The sequence below is a fragment of the Cetorhinus maximus genome, chromosome 16, assembly GCF_964194155.1.
Source record: "Cetorhinus maximus chromosome 16, sCetMax3.hap1.1, whole genome shotgun sequence".
NCBI lineage: Eukaryota > Metazoa > Chordata > Chondrichthyes > Lamniformes > Cetorhinidae > Cetorhinus > Cetorhinus maximus.
In genome coordinates this window covers 60,370,554-60,395,389 of record NC_135894.1, presented here as the reverse complement: position 1 = coordinate 60,395,389, position 24,836 = coordinate 60,370,554, and the positions used below count along the sequence as shown (strand labels likewise).

General features: G+C 42.5%; 1 protein-coding gene across 1 annotated transcript in view; it reads left to right on the top strand.

Moving 5' to 3' along the window:
- The window catches only part of LOC144691873 (cilia- and flagella-associated protein 47-like), a 647,761-nt gene that overhangs the window by 5,409 nt on the left and 617,516 nt on the right, over positions 1-24,836 (top strand). Inside the window, exons 3-5 of the mRNA XM_078560450.1 lie at positions 14,290-14,459; positions 19,313-19,446; positions 22,715-22,944. Of these exons, the coding sequence (XP_078416576.1) occupies positions 14,290-14,459; positions 19,313-19,446; positions 22,715-22,944 (534 nt within the window). The remainder of the gene's footprint in view (positions 1-14,289; positions 14,460-19,312; positions 19,447-22,714; positions 22,945-24,836) is intronic.

The window sequence follows — 24,836 nt, the reverse complement described above, 5'->3', positions numbered from 1 at the left end:
GTGGTGTTCCCATCTATCTGCTGCCCTAGTCCTTCTAGATGGTAGTGGTCGTGGGTTCGGAAGTTGCTGTCTAAGGAGCCTTGGTGAATTGCTGCAGTGCATCTTGTAGATGGTACACATTGCTGCTATTGTGTGTCGTTAGTGGAGGGAGTTAACGTTTGTAGGTGTGGTGCCAATCAAGCGGGCTTCTTTGTCCTGGACGGTGTCAAGCTTCTTGAGTGTTGTGGGAGCTGCATCCATCCGGGCAAGTGGGGAGTATTCCATCACACTCCTGACTTGTGCCTTGTAGATGGTGGACAGGCTTTGGGGATTGAGGAGGTGAGTTACACGTTGCAGGATTCCTAGCCTCTGACCTGTTCTTGGAGCCACAATATTTCTTTGGCTAGCCCAGTTCAATTCTGGTCAATGGCAACCCCCAGGATGTTAATAGTGGGGGATTCAGGAATGGTAATGCCATTGAACGTCAAGGGGCGATGGTTGGATTCTCTCTTGTTGGAGATGGTCATTGCCTGGCATTTGTGTGGCACAAATGTTTTTTGCCACTTGTCAGCGCAAACCTGGATATTGTCCAGGTCTTGTTGCAATTGGACATGGACTGCTTCAGTATCTGAGGAGTTGCAAATGGTGCTGAATATTATGCAATCATCTATTGAGATGCCTGTTAGCTGTCTGCAGTTCACCAGTTTGATAACGAGGCTGAAACCCAATTTTAGGTGCACCTTAGGCTTATCCACTGAGGCACTAAGATCGTTTGCTGCATCCCCTTTATGTCCAATTATGGGTACTTTTCCGTTCAGCACCTCTTCCAATATGACAGACACTAACACCATTGCTTAAAAAATGTGCAATTGAATTTAAAAAAAAACTGACACTTTGATAGGTGCATGTATAACATGCGTAATATATTGCAAAACTAATTTTAAGCTGGTTGCAGGTGCACCAGTTGCTAATATAATGGGCCCTGACAAAATTCCGGCAATACTACTGAAGACTTGTGCTCCAGAAATTGCCGCGTCCTTAGCCAAGCTGTTCCAGTACAGCTACAACACTGGCATCTACCTGGCTATATGGAAAATTGCCCAGGTATGTCCTGTACACAAAATGCAGGACAAATCCAACCTGGCCTTTTACCACCCTATTGGTCTACTCTCCATCATCAGCAAAGTAATGGAAGAAGTCATCAACAGTGCTATCAAGCAGCACTTGCTTAGCAATAACTTGCTCACTGACGCCCAGTTTGGGTTCCGCCAGGGCCACTCAGCTCCTGACCTCATTACAGCCTTGGTTCAAACATGGACACAAGAGCTGAACTCCTGAGGTGAGGTGCGAGTGACTGCCCTTGACAGCAATGCAGCATTTGATAGAGTATGGCATCAGGGAGCCCTAGCAGAACTGGAGTCAATGGGAATCAGAGGGAAAACTCCCCGCTGGTTGAAGTCATACCTAGCACAAAGGAAAATGGTTGTGGTTATTGGAGGTCAGTCATCTCAGCTCCAGGACATCGCTGCAGGATTTCCCCAGGGTAGTGTCTTCGGCCCAACCATCTGCTGCTTCATCAATAAGCCTCCTTCCATCATAAGGTCAGAAGTGGGGATGATCGCTGATGATTGCCTATTAAGTCTTTGGTAGATTTGTTTTCTTGAGCGCCACTGACACAGGTGCTAGCTGCCCCTCAGGGCAAGCAAATATTGCAGACAGGGCCTCAAACAGGTAAGGCCTATACCAATACGGCAGGCGGTATGCTTCTGGCTTGTAGTGAATCTGTGCTTCTTGCCTGCCATGTTGGAGGTTTAGATGCCTGTAACACTCAAAAACTGGACACTGTGCTGTTATATTTAAAGGTCTGTGAATCTGTATATGTGTTTGATGTTGTAGTCTTAAAGTATTTAAATTCAGGATAATTTAGATTTGCTTATTTTATTAAAATTGCAGATCTTACGTGTTTAATTAACTATTATGAATACTGAAAAAATGGCGTTCATTTTTCAAAGAAACATCTCTAAATTGTATTTTCATTTGGTGATTGACTAATGGGCTAGAATTGCTGCTAGGTTGCTCTGATTTCCCTGTATAATTCACCGGAAATTGCCTAAACCAGTGCAAAAGTTTGAGGAACTTCAAGTGCAAGCTGTGTCTGCTGCACATTGAGTTTCTGCAATTTTTGCTCTGGCTTAAAAGACATTGGGCTGGAAGACTGCCCTGCCCACAAAACTGGCCACGCTCCCAGATAGAGTTAATTATCATGCTGAGTATCTGCTAATAGTGCCCAATTTGTGGATCTTCGAGGAGTCTCTTCATGTTAAACTGTTTTTTAGATGCAAGGGGACAAATAGGCACCTTTTAAAAGTTTTTACATAGTGCAAATAATTTACTAAGAAACTAATTAGTATGGACAGGTTAAATTAGTTAATGGCTCTTTTTTTAAAGACATTTTCAGTTATTTAATGTCAGTCACTCACAGGTGGTGGTCTAGACACTTGTAGTAATTATAGTTTTGATAAACATAGGACTGTAGCTTTAATAATATTCCTGAAGCGTAGTTAGGAGAAAGGAGAAATATAAACTGGTTTAAGGTGGTGGGGGGCGGGGGGGAAGAGAGAAGTTGAGGGTGTGGTGATTGTGGAGATAAGCAAGCCGTGATAGGAGCAGATAATCAAAAGATGTCACAGACAAAAGGATCAAAGAGGTGTTGAAGGTGGTGATATTTGTCTAAGAAAAGTGCTAATTAAGAATGGAAAACAGGACATTCAAAGTACAGCTCTAGTGGGGGTGGGGTGGAAAAGACTAACAAGGTTTTAGTTTTAGATTTAAAAATAATGGAAATAGGTGGGGAAAGAAGAATCTATATAAATTATTGAAAAAAATTGAAAAAAAAGGGGGGGGCGGAGAAACGGGGTGGGGATGGGGGGAGGGGGAGTTTAAGATCTAAAGTTGTTGAATTCAATATTCAGCCCGGAAGGCTGTAAAGTGCCTAGTCGGAAGATGAGGTGCTGTTCCTCCAGTTTGCGTTGGGCTTCACTGGAACAATGCAGCAAGCCAAGGACAGACATGTGGGCAAGAGAACAGGGTGGAGTGTTAAAATGGCAAGCGACAGGGAGGTTTGGGTCTTTCTTGCGGGCAGACCGCAGGTGTTCCGCAAAACGGTCGCCCAGTTTGCGTTTGGTCTCTCCAATGTAGAGGAGACCACATTGGGAGCAACGAATGCAGTAGACTAAGTTAGGGGAAATGCAAGTGAAATGCTGCTTCACTTGAAAGGAGTGTTTGGGCCCTTGGACGGTGAGGAGAGAGGAAGTGAAGGGGCAGGTGTTGCATCTTCTGCGTGGGCATGGGGAGGTGCCATAAGTGGGGGTTGAGGAGTAGGGGGTTTCACTTCCTCTCTCCTTACCGTCCAAGGGCCCAAACACTCCTTTCAAGTGAAGCAGCATTTCACTTGCATTTCCCCTAACTTAGTCTACTGCATTCGTTGCTCCCAATGCGGTCTCCTCTACATTGGAGAGACCAAACGCAAACTGGGCGACCGTTTTGCGGAACACCTGCGGTCTGTCCGCAAGAAAGACCCAAACCTCCCTGTCGCTTGCCATTTTAACACTCCACCCTGTTCTCTTGCCCACATGTCTGTCCTTGGCTTGCTGCATTGTTCCAGTGAAGCCCAACGCAAACTGGAGGAACAGCACCTCATCTTCCGACTAGGCACTTTACAGCCTTCCGGGCTGAATATTGAATTCAACAACTTTAGATCTTAAACTCCCCCTCCCCCCATCCCCACCCCGTTTCTACTCCCCCCCCCTTTTTTTTTCAATTTTTTTCAATAATTTATATAGATTCTTCTTTCCCCACCTATTTCCATTATTTTTAAATCTAAAACTAAAACCTTGTTAGTCTTTTCCACCCCACCCCCACTAGAGCTGTATTTTGAATGTCCTGTCTTCCATTCTTAATTAGCACTTTTCTTAGACAAATATCACCACCTTCAACACCTCTTTGATCCTTTTGTCTGTGACATCTTTTGATTATCTGCTCCTATCACGGCTTGCTTATCTCCACAATCACCACACCCTCAACTTCTCTGTCCCCCCACCCGCCCCCGCTCCACCTTAAACCAGTTTATATTTCTCCTTTCTCCTAACTATGCTTCAGTTCTGCCGAAGGGCCATGAAGGCTCGAAACGTTAACTGATTTCTTCTCCGCCGATGCTGCCAGACCTGCTGAGTTTTTCCAGGTAATTCTGTTTTTGTTTTGGATTTCCAGCATCCGCAGTAGCTTTTAGCTTTTTGTTTTTAATAATATTCCTGTTTTGTAAGATCACATGATCTGTGTAAACCAATCAGATTGTAGTGTGGGGAACCTCTCGGAGAGAGTGTTTCTTTAGTTATAGAGTGAGATGCACACATGAGCTGCTGTAGCTGTCTTGTAAATAAAGTTCAATGTTTCCACCAATAAAAGTTGTCTGGGATGGGATTGGGGGAGTGTTGAGGTCACAGTGAGTAGGGTTTGTGCGAGGACCTGAGAGGGTGGGGTCGGAGTTGGAGTATGAATGGTGAGCAGCAGTGACCTGCTGTTTGAATGGAGAGACTGGAAGAGCACCTCTGCTCCTCCTGGCTCCACATTTAGGTACATAACTCTAACAAACTTACCTTTCTGCCAGTGACTACACCAGTCAATTTAAGGACCGCCTATTAAGTCTTTGGTAGGTTTGTTTTCTTCAGCGTCACTGACACAGGTGCTAGCTGCCTCAGGGCAAGCAAATATTGACGGCAGGGCCTCAAACAGGTAAGGCCCCTTATTTGCATATGAAAAGCTGCCTGTTTGGGATATGGGCCATGGATAAACAAAATAAAAACAGAATTACCTGGAAAAACTCAGCAAGTCTGGCAGCATCGGCGGAGAAGAAATCAGTCAACGTTTCGAGCCCTCATGGCCCTTCGGCAGAACTGCAGCATAGTTTCAACAAGGGAGAAATATAAATTGGTTTAAGGTGGGTGGGGGGGTGGGGGGGGGGGGGGGGGCGGGAAGAGACACATTGAGGGTGTGGTGTGAGCAGATAATCAAAAGATGTCAGAGACAAAAGGGTCAAAGAGGTGTTGAAGGTGGTGGTCTTTGTCTGATTTAAGTGCTAATTAAGAATGGAAAACAGGATATTTAAAGTACAGCTCTAGTGGGGGTGGGGTGGAAAGACTAAAGGTTTTAGTTTTAAAAATAATGGAAATAGGTGGGGAAAGAAGAATCTATATAAATTATTGAAAAAAAAGCGGGTGGGGGGGGAAAAGAAACGGGGTGGGGATGGGGGGAGGGGGAGTTTAAGATCTAAAGTTGTTGAATTCAATATTCAGCCCAGAGGGCTGTAAAGTGCCTAGTCGGAAGATGAGGTGCTGTTCCTCCAGTTTGCGTTGGGCTTCACTGGAACAATGCAGCAAGCCGAGGACAGACATGTTGGCAAGAGAACAGGGTGGAGTGTTAAAATGGCAAGCGACAGGGAGGTTTGGGTCTTTCTTGCGGACAGACCGCAGGTGTTCCGCAAAACGGTCGCCCAGTTTGCGTTTGGTCTCTCCAATGTAGAGGAGACCGCATTGGGAGCAACGAATGCAGTAGACTAAGTTAGGGGAAATGCAAGTGAAATGCTGCTTCACTTGAAAGGAGTGTTTGGGCCCTTGGACGGTGAGGAGAGAGGAAGTGAAGGGGCAGGTGTTGCATCTTCTGCGTGGGCATGGGGAGGTGCCATAAGTGGGGGTTGAGGAGTAGGGTGCCTGGTTTTTGTCTATACCAATACGGCAGGCGGTATGCTTCTGGCTTGTAGTGAATCTGTGCTTCTTGCCTGCCATGTTGGAGGTTTAGATGCCTGTAACACTCAAAAACTGGACACTGTGCTGTTATATTTAAAGGTCTGTAAATCTGTATATGTGTTGGATGTTGTAGTCTTAAAGTATTTAAATACAGGATAATTTAGATTTGCTTATTTTATTAAAATTGCAGATCTTACGTGTTTAATTAACTATTATGAATACTGAAAAAATGGCATTTATTTTACAAAGAAACATCTCTAAATTGTATTTTCATTTGGTGATTGACTAATGGGGTAGAATTGCTGCTAGGTTGCTCTGATTTCCCTGTATAATTCACCGGAAATTGCCTAAACCAGTGCAAAAGTTTGAGGAACTTCAAGTGCAAGCTGTGTCTGCTGCACATTGAGTTTCTGCAATTTTTGCTCTGGCTTAAAAGACATTGGGCTGGAAGACTGCCCTGCCCACAAAACTGGCCACGCTCCCAGATAGAGTTAATTATCATGCTGAGTATCTGCTAATAGTGCCCAATTTGTGGCCCTCCGAGGAGGCTCTTCATGTTAAACTGTTTTTTAGATGCAAGGGGACAAATAGGCACCTTTTAAAAGTTTTTACATATTGCAAATAATTTACTAAGAAACTAATTAGTATGGACAGGTTAAATTAGTTAATGGAAAGATGTCACAGACAAAAGGATCAAAGGTGCTGAAGGTGGTGATATTATCTAAGAAAATGTGCTAATTAAGAATGGATGGCAGGACACTCAAGGTACAGCTCTAGTGGGGGTGAGGTGGAAAGGCTGACAAGGTATTACAGTTGTAGATTTAAAAATAATGGAAATAGGTGGGAAAAGAAAAATCTATATAAATTATTGAAAAAAAAAACAAAAGGGAGGGGGAAGAAACGGGGTGGGGATGGGGGGAGGGAGTTTAAGATCTAAAGTTGTTGAATTCAATATTCAGCCCGGAAGGCTGTAAAGTGCCTAGTCGAAAGATGAGCTGCTGTTCCTCCAGTTTGCGTTGGGCTTCACTGGAACAATGCAGCAAGCCAAGGACAGACATGTGGGCAAGAGAACAGGGTGGAGTGTTAAAATGGCAAGCGACAGGGAGGTTTGGGTCTTTCTTGCAGACAGACGGCAGGTGTTCTGCAAAGCGGTCGCCCAGTTAACGTTTGGTCTCTCCAATGTAGAGGAGACCACATTGGGAGCAACGAATGCAGTAGACTAAGTTAGGGGAAATGCAAGTGAAATGCTGCTTCACTTGAAAGGAGTGTTTGGGCCCTTGGACGGTGAGGAGAGAGGAAGTGAAGGGGCAGGTGTTGCATCTTCTGCGTGGGCATGGTGGGGGTGCCATAGGTGGGGTTTGAGGAGTAGGGGGTGATGGAGGAGTGGACCAGGGTGTCCCGGAGGGAACAATTGCTATGGAATGCCGCTGGGGGGGTGAAGGGAAGATGTGTTTGGTGGTGGCATCATGCTGGAGTTGGCGGAAATGGCGGAGGATGATCCTTTGAATGTGGAGGCTGGTGGAGTGATAAATGAGGACAAGGGGGACCCTATCATGTTTCTGGGAGGGAGGAGAAGGCGTGAGGGCGGATGCGCGGGATATGGGCTGGACACGGTTGAGGGCCCTGTCAACGATTGTGGGTGGAAAACCTCGGTTAAGGAAGAAGGAGGACATGTCAGAGGAACTGTTTTTGAAGGTAGCGTCATCGGAACAGATGCGACGGAGACGAAGGAACTGAGAGAATGGGATGGAGTCCTTACAGGAAGCGGGGAGTGAGGAGCTGTAGTCGAGGTAGCTGTGGGAGTCGGTAGGCTTGTAATGGATATTGGTGGACAGTCTATCATCAGAAATTGAGACAGAGAGGTCAAGGAAGGGAAGGGAAGTGTCAGAGATGGACCATGTGAAAATGATGGAGGGGTGGAGATTGGAAGCAAAATCAATAAATTTTTCCAGGTCTCTCATCTTCACTTCCTCTCTCCTCACCGTCCAAGGGCCCAAGCACTCCTTTCAAGTGAAGCAGCATTTCACTTGTATTTCCCCTAACTTAGTCTACTGCATTCGTTGCTCCCAATGCGGTCTCCTCTACATTGGAGAGACTAAACGCAAACTGGACGACTGCTTTGCAGAACACCTGCGGTCTGTCCGCAAGAAAGACCCAAACATCCCTGTCGCTTGCCATTTTAACACTCCACCCTGCTCTCTTGCCCACATGTCTGTTCTTGGCTTGCTGCATTGTTCCAGTGAAGCCCAACGCAAACTGGAGGAATAGCACCTCATCTTCCGACTAGGCACTTTACAGCCTTCCGGGCTGAATATTGAATTCAACAACTTTAGATCTTAAACTCCCTCCCCCCATCCCCACCCCGTTTCTTCCCCCTCCCTTTTGTTTTTTTCAATAATTTATATAGATTTTTCTTTTCTCACCTATTTCCATTATTTTTAAATCTACAACTGTAATATCTTGTCAGCCTTTCCACCCCACCCCCACTAGAGCTGTACCTTGAGTGTCCTGCCATCCATTCTTAATTAGCACATTTTCTTAGATAATTTCACCACCTTTAACACCCCTTTGTTCCTTTTGTCTGTGACATCTTTTGATTATCTGCTCCTATCACTGCTTGCTTGTCCCTACAACCACACCCCCCCAACTTCTCTCTCCCCACCTCCCCCACCCCCAACCTTAAACCAGCTTATATTTCACACCTCTCCTAACTATACTCAGTTCTGCTGAATGGTCATGAGGACTCGAAACGTCAACTCTTTTCTTCTCTGCCGATGCTGCCAGATCTGCTGAGTTTTTCCAGTTAATTCTGTTTTTGTTTTGGATTTCCAGCATCCGCAGTAGTTTTTTGTTTTTAAATTAGTTAATGGCTCTTTTTTTAAAGACATTTTCAGTTATTTAAAGTCAGTCACTCACAGGTGGTGGTCTAGACACTTGTAGTAATTATAGTTTTGATAAACATAGGACTGTAGCTTTAATAATATTCCTGTTTTGTAAGATCACATGATCTGTGTAAACCAATCAGATTGTAGTGTGGGGAACCTCTCGGAGAGAGTCCTTCTTTAGTTATAGAGTGAGATGCACACATGAGCTGCTGTAGCTGTCTTGTAAATAAAGTTCGATGTTTCCACCAAGAAAAGTTGCCTGGAAAATCAACTCTATAACAAACTGGTGCCAAGGATAAATCAGATCCAGTGCTGTCCCTCGCCCAGCGATTGTGAGTATCTAAGATAGTTAAAAAGAAAGGAAGATATACTCATCCAAGATGGCACAGTTTTGCAGAATTGATCCTTTTGAACCAGCCATAGATGACTGGTCTCAATATATAGAACGTCTTTAGTTCTACCTTCAAGCCAACAATATCATGGGGGAGGAAAAGAAGAGAGTGATTCTCCTGAGTATTTGTGGGAGCAAGACCAACAGTTTAATTCGAAGCTTGACCGCCCCCAGTGCCCCTAATTTGGAGACTTTCAGTGAATTAGTAGACCTCGTTAAGGAACATTTCCATCACAAGCCCTCAGTCACAATGCAGAGGTTCAGGTTTAATTCACGGAATAGAGCCCCGGGAGAGACCACTGCTACCTACGTGGCGAAATTAAAACAACTAATGGAATATTATGATTTCACTGAAACCCTGAATGATATGCTCAGGGATCGTTTGGTCTGTGGCATGCAGGAGGATGCTGTTCAGCAAAGATTGCTGGCTGAAGTGGATCTTGATTTTAAGAAAGCGTTAGAAATAGCGCTGATGATGGAAAGCGCTGTAAAGGATTCATGAGTGATTCAAGGTGCGCAAAATGGCACTGTTTTCCTAGTTGGGCAGGAACGGTCAGCTGAAAGTGGGGCAAAAAGCCGGGACTCCGCCGCTACCTGAAAATTTAGAACAAACAGCTCAGCAGAAAATTCAAAAACTAAGTGTTATTGACATGGAAACAATCATACTCCTAACAATTGCCGATTTAAAGAGAAGTATATAGTATGGAAGACTCAGAAATAACCAATTCTGACATTTATTCCTTATTTAGCATGAAAGTTGGGAAGACAGAGCCAATCACTGTCCCTATACTGCTGAATGGTAAACCCTTAAAAATGGAGGTAGACACTGAACTGTCGTAGGAGAACACAGTTTCAGATGTTTAAATAAAGGTGCTCAACAATTAACTTTGGAACAAACTTCTGCCAAATTGAAAACCTACACCGCTGAAGAAATCCAAGTAAAAGGTATCATTCGAGTAACTGTTCAGTATAGACACCAATTGGCACAGCTACCAGTGATGGTGGTAAAAGGTGAAGGACCAAGCCTTCTAGGTTGAGACTGGTTGAAAGAGATTAAATTAAACTGGTCCGAAATCTTCCAGTTGTGAGCAGGAGGACTGCCAGAACTGCTAAAAAAATCAAACTGTCTTCCAGGATGAACTGGGGAAAATCCAAGGCCTGCAGGCCAAGATTTATGTGGACTCAGAAGCAACCTCTCGCTTCTTGAAAGTAAGACTGATGCCATACACCCTAAGAAAGAAGGTTGACACTGAGTTAAACCGGCTAGAGAGGCTGGGTGTCATAAAAGCAGTTCAGTTCTCAGAGTGGGCAGCATCTATAGTCCCTGTCCTAAAACCAGATCAGATTATCCGAATCTGTGCGGATTATAAATTAGTGATCAACAAAGCAGCCAAACTGGACAGGTCCCCTATTCCCAAGATTGAAGACCTCTATGCCAAACTAGCAGGAGGGACGACGTATACAAAGATTGATATGAGTCACGCATATCGACAACTGGAACTGGATGAGGCGTCCAGCGAATTTGTGACCATAAACACCCACAAACCCACAAAGGGTTATATCAATACACACACCTGCCCTTCGGTGTTTCTTTGGCATGTGTCATTTTTCAGAGAACGATGGAGAGCTTGCTACAAGGACTACCTCAAGCTGTGGTCTACCTGGACGATGTACTAACAACTGGATTCACAGAAACAAAACACTCAACTAATCTAGAGGAAGCCCTGAAACAATTTTTAGAAGCAGGAGTACACCTAAAGAAGGAAAAATGTACTTTTCAGGCAAATGAAGTCATTTTTTTTGGCCACTGATTGGATGCCCAAGGGATACACTCAGTTGAAGAGAAGGTTAAAGCAATCAGAGAGGCACCCGCATCTAAGAACATCTCTGAACTTAAATCATTTTTAGACATGGTAAATTATTATGGCCGTTTTCTACCATATTTGTCAGCGGTTCTAGCCCCTCTGCATTCACTGCTAAAGAAAAACCAGCGTTGGGTTTGGGAGTCACCCCAAGAAGAAGCCTTCATGAAAGTAAAACAGCTCTTACACTCTTCAAATTTGTTAGTGCATTATGACCAGATGAAGGAATTGGTGCTAACCTGCGATGCGTCCCCCTATGGAGTGGGAGCGGTACTATCTCACAAGATGGACGATGATACAGAGAGGCCGATAGGCTATGTATCCAGGACACTTGCCATAGCCGATAAAGGATATTCGTAGATTGAAAAGGAAGGTCTGTTGATTATTTTTGGTGTAAAAAAATCCCACCAATACATGCACGGGAGACATGTCATGATAGTATCAGACCACAAACCACTTTTGGGTGTGTTTAGCGAGGAAAAGGCTATACATCCCATAACTTCTGCATGAATCAAAAGATGGGCCCTAATTTTGGCAGCATATGAATACGCCTTCGTGCATAGACCAGGGATTTATATAGCAAATGCCGATGCCCTAAGTCACTTTCCTTTGCAAGAGAGCAATGAACATGTCCCAATTCCCCAATAAATCGTATTGGTGATTAATTTCTTGGATTCCTCACCAGCCTGTGCCAGGCAGATAAGAAACTGGATGAATCGTGATCCAGTCCTGTCTTGAGTGAGAGATCAAGTGTTACATGGATGGTCCCAGGAACCAGTACCTGATGAATTGAAGCCATTTTTCAACAGAGGAGATGAAATAAGTAATCAGGATGGTATTGTATTATGGGGTGCATGAGTAGTACTGCTCTTAGTAGAGTTACACAGTGCCCATCCAGGAATCTCCAGGATGAAAATGATTGTGTGAGTTTATCTTTGGTGGCTGGGAATGGATGGTGATATTGAGAAGGTAGTTAAGCAATGCATGCAATGTCTACAGATGCAGAAGTTGCTGGTAGTAGCCCCATTACACCCATGGGAGTGGCCTGGCAGGCCCTGGGTGTGATTGCACGTAGATTATGTCGGTCCTTTCCTTGGAACCATGTTTCTACTGATTATAGATGCTCATTCTAGGTGGTCAGATGTTTGAGGTAAAGTTGCCAACATCAGGCGCTGCGATCGAAAAATTTCACCAGAGCTTTTCCATCCATGGCTTGCCTGAGGTAATCATCTCAGATAATGGTACTGCGTTTACCAGTGCTGAATTCCAGCGATTTGTCAGCCTGAATAGTATCAACTACGTGAAGACTGCATCATACCATCCGTCATCGAACAGACTGGTGGAAAGAACAGTACAAACTTTTAAGGCGGGAATGAAAAAGTTAAAAGGTGAATCATTGGAATCTTGCTCGGTTCCTATTTCACTATAGAACACCACAACCCCCCACACTAGGACAGATACAGTATCTGGAGAGTTATTGATGAGGCATCGTCTTTGAACAAGACTAAGCCTGATTTGGAGGGGAAGGAGGAGAAAAGTCAAGGGGTCCAAAAAGCGACTCATGATTTGCATAGTTGTGAGTGACAATTTACTGTTGGAGAAGCAGTATATGTAAGGAATTTCGGTGGAGGACTGAAGTAGTTACCTGGTAAAGTAAGCTCTGTGACCGTACCATTGTCATACCACATAGAAGTGGAGGGCCAGGTCACCCGTAAGCACGTGGATCATTTAAGAAGAAGGGAGATACCACAACAAAATGATGTTCCACCTGTAACCACTGTTGAACCTGTGGTTCCTGTTGAAGTTGTTCAATGAAGGATAGACATGCCCAATATCTCTGTCAGAGTGGGTGACACTGAATTGCATGTGCCTAATGAGGTACCTCATGTTATTGCAGTTCCAGAGATTGTGGTTCCTACCAATGAATCAGAAGTCGTGGAGCTACGACGTTCCACACCGACCAGGAAACCACCTGATAGACAACTTATAATTTCACGATAAGAGCAAAATACTGCGGATGCTGTATGATGCTGCGGGTGCTGACCTTTGCCATACGGACTCGAAACATTAACTCTGTTTCTCTCTCCACAGATGTTGCTGGACCTGCTGAGTTTTTCCAGCATTTTTCTGTTTTTGTTATAATTTCATGACCTGTGTAAATATTGTAATGGTATGAGATAAATATCCTTGTAAATACAAATGTATAGAAAACTTAAAGGGGGAGGAGTGTAGTAATTATAGTTTTGATAAACATAGCACTGTAGCTTTAAGAATAATCCTGTGTTGTAAGATTACATGATCTATATAAACCAATCAGATTGTAGCACAGGGAACCTCTAGGGGAGAGTTCTTTAGTTATAGAGTGAGATGCACACATGAGCTGCTGCTGCTGACTTGGAAATAAAGTTCAATGTTTCCACCAAGAAAAGTTGCCTGGAAAATCAACTCTATAACAACACTTATTAAAAATGTTTTATCTTTTTTACTGATAAACCATTTTCAGCTGTAATCATAAATTGCAGCAGATTAGCACCCTTAAATATATCAAGAAATTTTTTTTTCATACAAGGGAATGGAATAAACAATTAGGTTCTGAAACTCTGCCCGTCGTTCATGGAAGATTTTTTATTTGTGATTATGCAAATGAGATTGTGTGAACCATAACTTCACTTGGGAAAACTCAAGCAATTTTGAGCGCAATGTGCACCAAGATTGACGATTGTCCCCAAATCAGAAACTCTACTGTATTTTTTTTTGAAGTGATACTATCTGGAATAAACATTTCAAACTTGATTTTGGGTGCTGTTACGTTAATCGAATGCCTTGGCTCTGATAAACATTTGTAAGGATGACTTGCAAATGATTCCTCATTTATGTTGAAATTTGTACACTTTATGAATTTCCTGAAATGGTGCATGTCCAACATATTGTCATTTCATAGTTAACACATTGACATGATCTGGTGTAAAATTATGTGCGATGAATTCCTGACCTGAGCCGGATCATTTGAATGAAACGCAGGATTTGGTCTTGCTTCACCTGTCTAGGAGGAAGTAAGATCAAATATGTTGTGGAGGGCAGGGAAACAGACCTAAATCTGGAGAGCCACCTGTTCCAATCTTTGGACGGATCACAGTTTTGGAAGTTATCATTTTCCTTGAATTTCTACTTTGAGTAAATATAGCAGTGGAGTGAGGTTTGTTGCTAAGTTAATTTGTTGATGAACAAGAATCATTTTCTACAATATAAAAGGTTGGTTGTCCCTGCTAGTAGGCAAGTTGGTGATGTTTTATTTTTGTTGCAGAATCAAAGGTTATTGATAAAATATGATTTCCTTAATTTAATTTTTAAACTAATTTTCTTTGATTTAGGGTACAGAATTATCCTTGAGTGCCGATGCAGTTTTGGCAAATAGAGAGGTAGACCAACCCAGGCCAAGTGCTTATACATCTGCTCTGATTCTGTGTCACCCTTGCCAAGGGATTCTATATCCGTATGACAAAACCATTATTACTCTGTGCTTCAGTCCAAAGGACATTGAGTAAGTCAAATGATTCTAAGGATATTGAAATTATTTTATTACTGTATTTATGTTTTTACATTCACTCATTGTAATGGATTAATCTACTGTCTAGATGAGAGAATTCAAATTATAATGCTAAAAGATACACTCTCAGAATTATCCCAACTGTCATATAAAAATAGCATATTGTCTCTCTGGAGTATATTTTATGCGGGAATTGATAACATTGAACAGATTAAGACCTATGCACCTTGCTGTTGATCATCTCTGCTGCAATGTAAAAAGTGCTGAATTGTTATTTATTATAATTTTTAAGGAACATAAAATAATTGGAGAACAACCATTTGATCTATTGAACTGTTCCTCTTGTATTTCAGCTCACCCAGCTGAGTAACCAACAACATCTTGAACTCTTTGAATATTGTTGATTCATTACCTTATCTTGTGAATTATTCCAAACATTTATCATCCTTTGAGTAAAGCAATGTTTTAACTTTATGTCTCACTAAATTACGTCCTCTTGTTTCATTGACTTGATTGATCTTAATGTTATCAAATATATCACTGTGCTGTTGCTCACAGAAAGTCAATAAGAACACTATATTTTTGCTCCCTTATTTTATTATGCATCTCACATCTCACCTGGTGATATAAAACCAGCTGCTGTTTAAAGGGCAATGGGAGCATTGGAGGAATCAGTCAGCTTGGGCAGCAAGAATGGCAGCCAGATTTAGGAAATGAGTGATCAATGTGATGTCCTCATAATGGAGATATAGAGCAGGAGGTATAGGCTGTTTGTGGTCAAGGGCCAGTGACTCAGGAAGATTGTGATGGATGTTTCATGGGGGGAAGTGAGGGAACCTTATTGAATACCAGGACTGCTGTGCAATGCAGCAAGAAATTCATTGACCTTATTAGACTAGCCATAGTAAGCTGCCAGCTCACTCTGACCCTCCTTGCAGTTTGTGCAGAGCTCTTTTGTTCATTGCTGTCACAGTGCCAGATGAGGCAGAGGTGAAAGTTGGATATGACAGTGATGTTTGGATGGACTCCAGAAGTTAACTATGGGCTTCTGGGCCTGCGGAATCCTATTCTAAAAGAAGAATGCTGGGCAAACATTTTGTTTGTTTAGAGTCATTGATGACCATTTAGGAGAGCCTGAGACAGCTAACAGGGTTCATGGCAGAGTCTGATAACATCCTCTGTGTCAGTATACAAGAAGGATTCAAAAGAGTACAGTGCTATTCCCACCAAGATAGAGGCCTCCAGGCCAGTCAGTGCATCTAAAGTGGGTATTTTGACCACCAAACTTCAAGTCTCAGGGGAACATTTGGAGAGAATGAAGGATATTAGCTTCCAAGATCTACAGGATGATCTATTTCAAAATCTGCAGGATTTTTTTTGTTTGTTCATGAGATGTGGGTATCGCTAGCAAGGCTAGCAATTATTGCCCATCCTTATTTGCCCTTGAGAAGGTGGTGGCGTCTTCTTGAACTGCTGCAGCCGTGTGGTGTAGGTACTCCCACAGTGCTGTTTGGGACGGAACTCCACGATTTTGACCCAGCTATAATGAAGGAATAGCAATATATTTCCAAATCAGGATAGTGTGCTGTAATGCATCTTTTAGAAGTTACACATGGGGCCGCTGTGCACCCAGGGTGGTGAATGGATGCCAGTCAAGCGGGCTGCTTTGCCCTGGATGATGTCAAGCACCTTGAGTGTTTGAACTGCACTCATCCAGCCAAGTGGGGGCATTCTATCACACTCCTGACTTGTGCCTTGTAGATAGTGGACATGCTTTGGGAGTCAGGAGGTGAGTTACTTTCCACAGGATTCCTAGCCTCTGACCTGCTTTTGTAGCCACTGTATTAATGTAGTTGTTCCAGTTCAATTTCTGGCCAGTGGTAGCTCCCAGGATGATGATGGTGGAAGATTCAGTGATAGTCATGCCATTGAGTGTCAAGGGGAGATAGTTAGAGATGGTAATTGCCTGGCACTTGTGTGCCACAAATTATTAATTCTAAGTCAGCTATATAGGTGGTACTACTCATGTTAGCTGCATGCCTATAGGGGGAGGTAGTTTAGGGTATAGGCGGAGGTTTGGCGGATATCCAACTTCCATGATGGCATTTAAAGGCAGCCAGCACTTCTTAAAGGGGAGGTCCATCCTCGCTGCAGCCACCAAGGAAACAGTTTTTAAAAGTTGGGATGGCGGGATTGTCTTATAAGGAGAGATTGAGGAAACTGGGCCTGCATTTTCTAGCATTTCGAAGAATCAGAGGTGATCTCATTGAAACTTACAAAATTATTACCGGGTGTGACAGGGTAGATGTGGATAGAAACAAAAAACTACTGCATCATGAGGACTCGAAACGTCAACTCTTTTCTTCTCCGCCGATGCTGCCAGACCTGCTGAGTTTTTCCAGGTAATTCTGTTTTTGTTTTAGATGTGGATAGGATGTTTCCTCTGGTTGGTGAGTCTAGAAAACTGTTCAGAACACAGGGGACACTGTCTCAGAATAAAGGGCAGGCCATTTAAGACTGAAATCAGAGGGAACTTCTTCACTCAGAAGGTGGTGAATCTTTGGAATTATCTACCCCAGAGGGATGTGGAAGCTCAATTATTGAATATGTTGAAGACAGAAATCGATAGATTTCTGGATACCAATGACATCAAGGGATATGGGCTAGTGGGGAAAAATGGCGTAAGAGGTAGATGATCAGCCATGATCTGTTTGAATGGTGGAGCAGGCTTGATGGGCTGAATGGCCTACTCCTGTTCCTATTTCCTATGTTCCTAAAAGGAGAGATATGGCTGAAGTGCTAAGAAAACCAAGGCTCTCAGATGCTGCCTTGGAGGTCCTGGTGCAGGTAATGGGCAGGAGAAGGGATATCCTCCTCCCTTCAGGGGGTAAAAATTCCGCTACCAGTTTTACGAGATTAGAGAGTATGTGAATACCTGGACTCTAGTACCCAGTGTATGGCTACATCGCCAAATGAAGTTCAATGATCTTACTAGAGTTGTTAAGTATACCTCTTATTCTGTGCTCATAACTGCACTACTTGTGGCTAATCATAAGCCTCACAAGATCCTTCTCCCCCACTTCCCTTCACTTTCATATAACCACAGCCCAACACTTCACCACATCTCTTTCTCCTCTGTAAGAATGTAGAATTTTAGAGGATAATGTTCCAGCTTTTACAGAAATGGCACTTTAGATAATTACGTGGTTGTGAAGGCCTTCACTTAGCACGTGCAGGGCATTGCAAATTCTGATGAATACTTGATTAATTTATTGCTGACAGTAAATGTATACACCCTGTGCAATGTTAATTGGGATTATTCAAATCAACCAACTCAAGAAGGTATATGTTTTGTGGTTTGTCTCATACTTAGTCTATACTAAGAAGGTTTCCCTATACCCATGAGTAACTCTTGTCTGACTCAGGTAGGTTATTTCGAAACTACTTTATTTACACTATATACATGATGAGCTACTAAGTAAGCACATCTCCCTTGTGCATAGGCTTTTCCATCTGTTCGACAGTCTCTAGCACATAACTGCCGATGCCCCTGTTACATCATGATACACATCACTAACTTTTTACCATAACTATTAACCTATTATGCTACATTATTAATGCTAAAAAGTGCTAATATAGACCAAAGAACGTTAATGAGTCTGACATATGCTGGTAGTCACAGGGGCAGTAGAATAGCTATCATAATTTTGGAGGCATTTTCTCTCAGTACCTTCCTATGCATCATTGAAAATAATAAGCAGCTGTAAGATAAGTCTGACTGACCTCACTCAGTAATATTGCAAAAATGGCAATTATGATCACGAGGCCAGGAACTTTATTTGTAAAATGGTTTGAAATTGTCTTACAAGTAAGTTTAAAAAGTACTGGGGTGGGGTATTTTTGAAAAATTTCAAGAACCAAACCATTGCGGAGTTTTGCTCCTATTATACCATAGCATTCTATCATTCACAAATTAACTGCCTCAAAACACCATAGGGTTTAATCCTGGCAGTTTTAGTGGCATTCCGCCCTCTGGTGTGCTTTAGTATGGAATTTATTGGAGGTTGCAGGGTCAGAGAGATGGTCCCTCATTTGTGTTAGTTTTCAGGCACCTGTGTCATTACGAACAAATCCCAGTTTCCTATCTGTCTCAACTGCAAATCTAGTGCCTGCAATGGGACTGATCCAAATATAATTGCTTTTCTTTGGGAGTTCAGGCTGCATTCTTCCTAGACTCTGCTCTATATCTGGAGGCTGGCGTGTCTAATCTCTCTTGGCATACCAAGTCCACATCTCTTGCCCATTGACCGAATTTCCCTTATTAAGGAAGGCGGACGTTTTTCCTTTTAAGATGTTGATGAGAGTTAAGGCCACAATCAGATCAGCCATGATGTTAGGCTCAAGGGAGCAAGTGGCCTTCTCCTGCTCCTATTTCTTATGCTCTTGCGTTCTAACTCCTGGAGTTGGCGATGACACGGATTAACCGTTCTTTTCGAAGCAAACAACTGGGCTTCTGCAAATGTTATGGCAAGGGTCTGGTGGAACTTTTAAGGATGTTCTGAGAGATCTTACCTATAGTATAATTTGTGAGCAGTGGTATGGGGATAATATTTCACAGTCACTGCCTTGGTGGTAAACCTATGGAGAGGATTATTTAGCCATTGTACAACCTGCCTGATTTTCATTAAAATTGTTTTCAAAGGAATGAAGATCAGATGAGTTCTACACAAATAGGCAGTTCACTCCTCTAGATTTCAACCCCAGCAGTGATGATGAAAATTTATACCCCAGAGATTATTTGATTTTAATGCCTGAGAAACTGAAAAACGTTTTGATCTTTCCCATAGGCCTACAAAATTTCATAGAAAAAAGGATCAAATGGCAGATTACAAAGAATATGCCCTTTATGTGAGATTTGAGGCCATGGGCAGCTGCAATGGCTTTGTGCAGAAGTCATCCACTGGAAGCTATGAACAAAAAGGTACTGAACAAATTTAAAATGCAAAATGTTGATTGAATCAGAATTGCAAACTAATGGGGTGTGATATTATTTGAATACATTAAGGCATTCATGTGCTAATACTGCACAGCTAGCTCTATATTTATTTTTTGTTTCCTACAGCTGCAACTCACATGGCAGTGGTAGTTAATGAGACAGAGTTTTCATCTCAGGGTTGGGAATTTTGACCTTGGGGGCAGGAAACAGAGGCAGGGACTATTACTGGGTACTGAAACTGCCCCCAGGGGAAACAATCTGACCTGGAATTTTGGCTGAGGCACCCCCTTAATTAGCATGGAGACAGGTTTGCTGTCTAGTTAAAAGTGACAGGTGGGCTCTTGAAGCTACAGGACCAGTCACAGGTCTTACAGTTTCAGAGGAGAATCTGGCTGCAGTAAAAGGTAAGTAACTGAGAGGGTGCTTCAACAAGAAGCTTCCCTCTCAGCCACTTATTAAAAAATGCAACCAAAAACATACAAAAAGCAGCCATGCAGGCATCAGTATTGGTGGGTGGGGGATGGGGTGTGGGGAGAGCCTACCTACAGGGTGGCCCTTGGTTGCACCCCCACCAGAGCAGGCAGAGAGGACCTGTAGGCCCACCTGAAGCACTAGCACCCCAGACTTCCACCTGGGACCTTGTCTCCAGGCAGTAAACCCGCCACCCCCGCCCCTGGAACTGACTGGAAAATCCCAGTTTGCCTCTTATCTCTGCTTTAAAAGGCTCTTAATGAACCTAATTGCTTGCCTACCTTGTGGGGGGTGGACGACCTTCCCCAGTCCTGAACCTGCATCAGTCAAAATGGCGGATGTGGGGAACAGAGATGTTATAATAATACTGTCAGTGGCCCTGAAAATCCAAACCATTGTGTGAGTGCATTGGAAAATAAGCCAAGGCATTTTGGCTTCATTGTCGTTTCAGTGTTGTTTCACAATTGATTGGTAAGAATGCTGGTGTTTTATGTTATGGGAGAGACATGCAGAACTGAGCTTGTTTTCATCAAAGCAAAGAAGCTTAAAGGGAATGTCATCAAGGTCTTTAAATTGCTGAGACACAGGTGATGTAAATGTAATCAGGTTATGTGATTTAACCATGAATATAAAACTAGAGGGTTAAAGTTTAAAATGAATTTGTCTTAAATGAGATTAGGTGTTTAACAAAACATTAGAGTATGGTGTGGAATTTGAAAATGACTGCCAGTCAAAACAAAAGGGAGATGGATAATTATCTGGTTTGAAGTGTATGGATGTAAATAGTTTTGGATCATAATGAGCAATTTGGCATCCTGTTTTTAAGGACCACTTTTGATGTGATGGGAAATAGGATTTTATTTTGATAAAAACAGAGAGAATTTTTAAGACTTTAGTAGATTTACTATTATTACATTAGCGGCAAACCAATTTCACTTTGTAGATAACAGTAGTTCTCAAATTTTGAGAGTAGAACACCATTAATTTTGTAGATCTTTCTTTCAGGACATATAAATAGTATGTGTTAGATCAAATTCCAAGATAAACACTATACCAATGGTCCAGATTTTACAACTGGAGACTCTTAACTGATACAAAAGAAAGAAGAAATTATGGAGCAAGTGAATTGCAGCATTACTTATGCAATGCCATATTTCCTTTTGACTTTTAACCCCTGTGACATTAGCTTCATTGCAAACTGTGAGAAACTATTGATTATAGCTCTCTCCATTAAAAGCAAAGGCAATCATAATTTTCCTGGGTTAAGGCAGTTTTCATGCTGCTGTCAATTAGACTGAAAAGTAATTGATGGAATCTTGTGCTCTCATTTGTGGCGAGCTTGGAAGTGAGAAGGGGGTGTACTTAGCTGCGATGGTGTGTACTGGAATCCTGCCACTTTGGGGGGTGGTGGGGTCCCTCAATCAAAGGCACTCAGTGTCTGATTGAAGGATTGGTCATCGGGAAGTGGAGAGGATCCACTGAGCGCCACCCCCTGCGCTTGCTGAGGCCCCCCCCCAGCAAACCCCATCCCTGTGACCCCCACGAACCCCTACCTTTGTCCTGCTATTATTACGTTCTGCTTTCTGACCTTAATGCCACCATAAGCACCTCCTTTAGCCAGTACCACTGCCATTAACACCCCTTTGTCCTTTTGTTCATGACATCTTTGGCAATCTCTCTTTTACCCCCACCTATTGCTGGCCTCCTATCTAGCTTCACCTGCTCCACCCCCTTAAACATTGTAAATTTCATAACATTTTTACTTCGCTTTAGCTCTGAAGAAGAGTCATATGGACTCAAAACGTTAACTCTGTCTTTCTCTCCACAGATGCTGTTAGACCTGCTGAGCTTTTCCAGCATTTTCTGTTTTTGTTTCAGATTTCCAGCATCCGCAGTATTTTGCTTTTATCTAAGTATTTTTGAAGCGTAGTTACTGTTGTAATGCAGGAAATGCGCCAGCCAGTTTTACACAGCAAACCCCACAAATAGCAATTTGTTAATGACCAGATAGTCTGTTTTTGTGATGTTGCCCGAGGGATTAATATTGGCCAGAACACCAGAGATAACTTCCCGGCTCTTCTTTGAAGAAATGCAATGGGATCTTTTACCTTCACCAGAGTAGGCAGTTGGGACCTTGGTTTAACATCTCACCCAATAGAAGGCACCTCCAACAGTGCAGCACATCCTTACTACTGCACTGCAGTGTTAACCTTGAATTTTGTGTACAAGTCCTGGAGTGGGTCTTGAACCCAGAACCTTGTGAGTCAGAGGTGAGTGTTCTACCAACTGAGCCACAGCTGACACAAAATAGAATGCAAATGAATATTCAGAACAAGTAAGTAAAAGAATGGTAATACAAAAGGAATATATATTTTTAAATTCCTAGCTCTGAGCTGGTTAAATCACCCTGCAGTCTATCAGATCCATTCCAGCCCTGACGTCTTTAGTAGAAGCAGGATCCATAACTGGTATCCTCATCCCACTCAGTTAAACAACCATATTATCATAAACACAAATCACTTGGCATTTTTGCTGTGGCCATTGGCTGTGCTGCTTCAGACTTGCTGCTACGCTCGCTGTGTGTATTTGAATTAGATATGCATAAAAATTTGGAGTAAGTTATCAACGGCAAGAGTGGCATATTACATGGCAAAATTTACAGCATCTCACTGTTGCAGGATAAATCCAGGCCAAGATAGCTTAAATTCTCAATTTTGATCTGTAAACTCTAGCTGAATCTGCATGGAAGATTTTGCTCATTGTTTCACGTCTCCTTTTGTAGATAAGCAGCAAGTTGAGTTAGCACTCACCGGAACTGGGTTTCCTGTCAGCTTAAACATCAGTCCAGCGACAGAATTTGATTTCAAGGAATGTCTTGTTGGTGAAAAAGTGTATGTGAGGACTACTATTCGAAATGATTCGCCATTCCTTCCGCTCTTCTTTCAGTTCCCTAAGATAGCACATTTTCAGGTCACTCCTGCAAAAGGAAAGATGAAACCTGGACAGTCAAAGGTAAATATTTTTGAAATACACTAACTTTCTCATTTGCATTATATTATAAAATGTGTAGATTTGGGAGAAAAATTCTATGTTCAACCATATGAATTAACAAATGACGTGTCAGGTTCTCTTTACTAAACGCGGAGAATCATATTTTGTGAGTGGAGTGGTGACTTGGAACAACTATCACTGTTGTGCTGGGGAATTTTTAAAAAATGGGTGGTGGATTAAAATCCACCTCAGATGATTGGATGATGGTATGATATGATGGATTGATGATATTGTGTGAAATTAGTATGTGGCAGTGTCACCCCAACTCTTATTGGATGAAAGCGGATAGCACAGCCTGTATACAAATTATTATTTAGTTGGCAAACTCTCTCAAAGATTAAAAAGACCGATTTTCTGATCTGTTTCACTAGTTGTGCGAGAGTGATCTGGAAACAGGAAATTGGGAAAAGTAGACCTTAGACCTTTTAATCTCCCAATTTTAACTTGTTGTGAGGTTTCAGTCAGCAGGATCTTTGGCTTGTAAAATTTATGGAAAATAATTATAATTTTGACACCAAGTGTGAATTCCTGATTTTCTTGCTTGGAATGGGCTGAGAGCTTTACAAGCCCATATAAAATGAGCAATACTGGGAAGGTTCATTCTGGTCTGAGAGTCTATTTCCTTAAAAGTAAATTGCAGTGTTTCCTGTTGTGCGTGAACATGCGGCATTGATTTCAATTAAGTTTTCCTTTATCATAGCATTGTAGGGTCATAGAATGGTTATAGCATATAAGGAGGCCATTTGGCCTGTCATGCCTGTGCTAGCCCTCTAAGCGCAATTCACCTAGTCCCACTCCCCCATCTTTTTCCCATTACCCTGCAAATTTTTTCTCTTCAGATAATGATCCAATTTTCTTTTGAAAGCCACAGTTGAATTTTCCTCCAGCACGCACTCAGGTGGTGCATTCTAGGTCTTAACCACTCGCTGCATTAAAAAGGTTTTTCCTCACATTGCTGTTGCTTCTTTTGTTCATCAACTTAAATGGGTGTCCTCTGGTTCACGATACTTCCACCAATGGGAACAGTTTCTCCCTATCTACTCTGCCCAGATCCTTCATGATTTTGAATACCCCTATCAAACCTCCTTTTAACCTTCTCTTCCCCAAGGCGAATGGCCCCAGCTTCTCCAATTTGCGTAACTGAACTTCCTCATCCATTTTTGTGGAAGCTTTCTCGTGAACCTTATCTGCACCCTCTCTAATGCCTTTATATCCATTGCAATATATTTTTCAATCTTCTTTGTATTTTTGACTGTTTTCTGCTGCACAAGATTGCTGGGAGCTGCAATTTTATTGCGTAATTAAAACATTGAGGGGGTGGAAATGGAATTTCATTTACATTCAGAATTGAAGGAGGCAGAAATATATCTAAGAGGAAATTGGAGTACAGGTGGACATACCAGAGGAGAATTGTTATTTGAGAAGCTGAGGATGTTGGTCAAGGCAGAATTACCGCTGTTAGACCGAAGGAGATCTGTCCTTGTTTCCCCGCATGTTTCATGATGAAGGCAGTCACAGAGTTGTGTTGTCTCCTTTAGCTAGACTTTCAGTTCACATCTACCGTAGAGGTGACTCTGCCAGTGGTTATGAAGATGCCACCAGATTGTTCCAAGCTGCCACAGGTGATACCTACCAAATAAATCAGTTGGCAGTGCAGTGGTGCATTTGCCATGTAGGAGAAGCATTGTTTGTCAGTGTAAACTCTTTTGTCATTTTCTCCTTGGAAGTTCACCAGCAGCGTGACAGGTGAAAGGTTTTCTGAAAGTGCATAGATGGCACCAACTCCACTCAAAAATATAAAGGGCTTCTAATCATGTGCGTATTGCGACCATATATGCCAAGTGTTAAGTGAA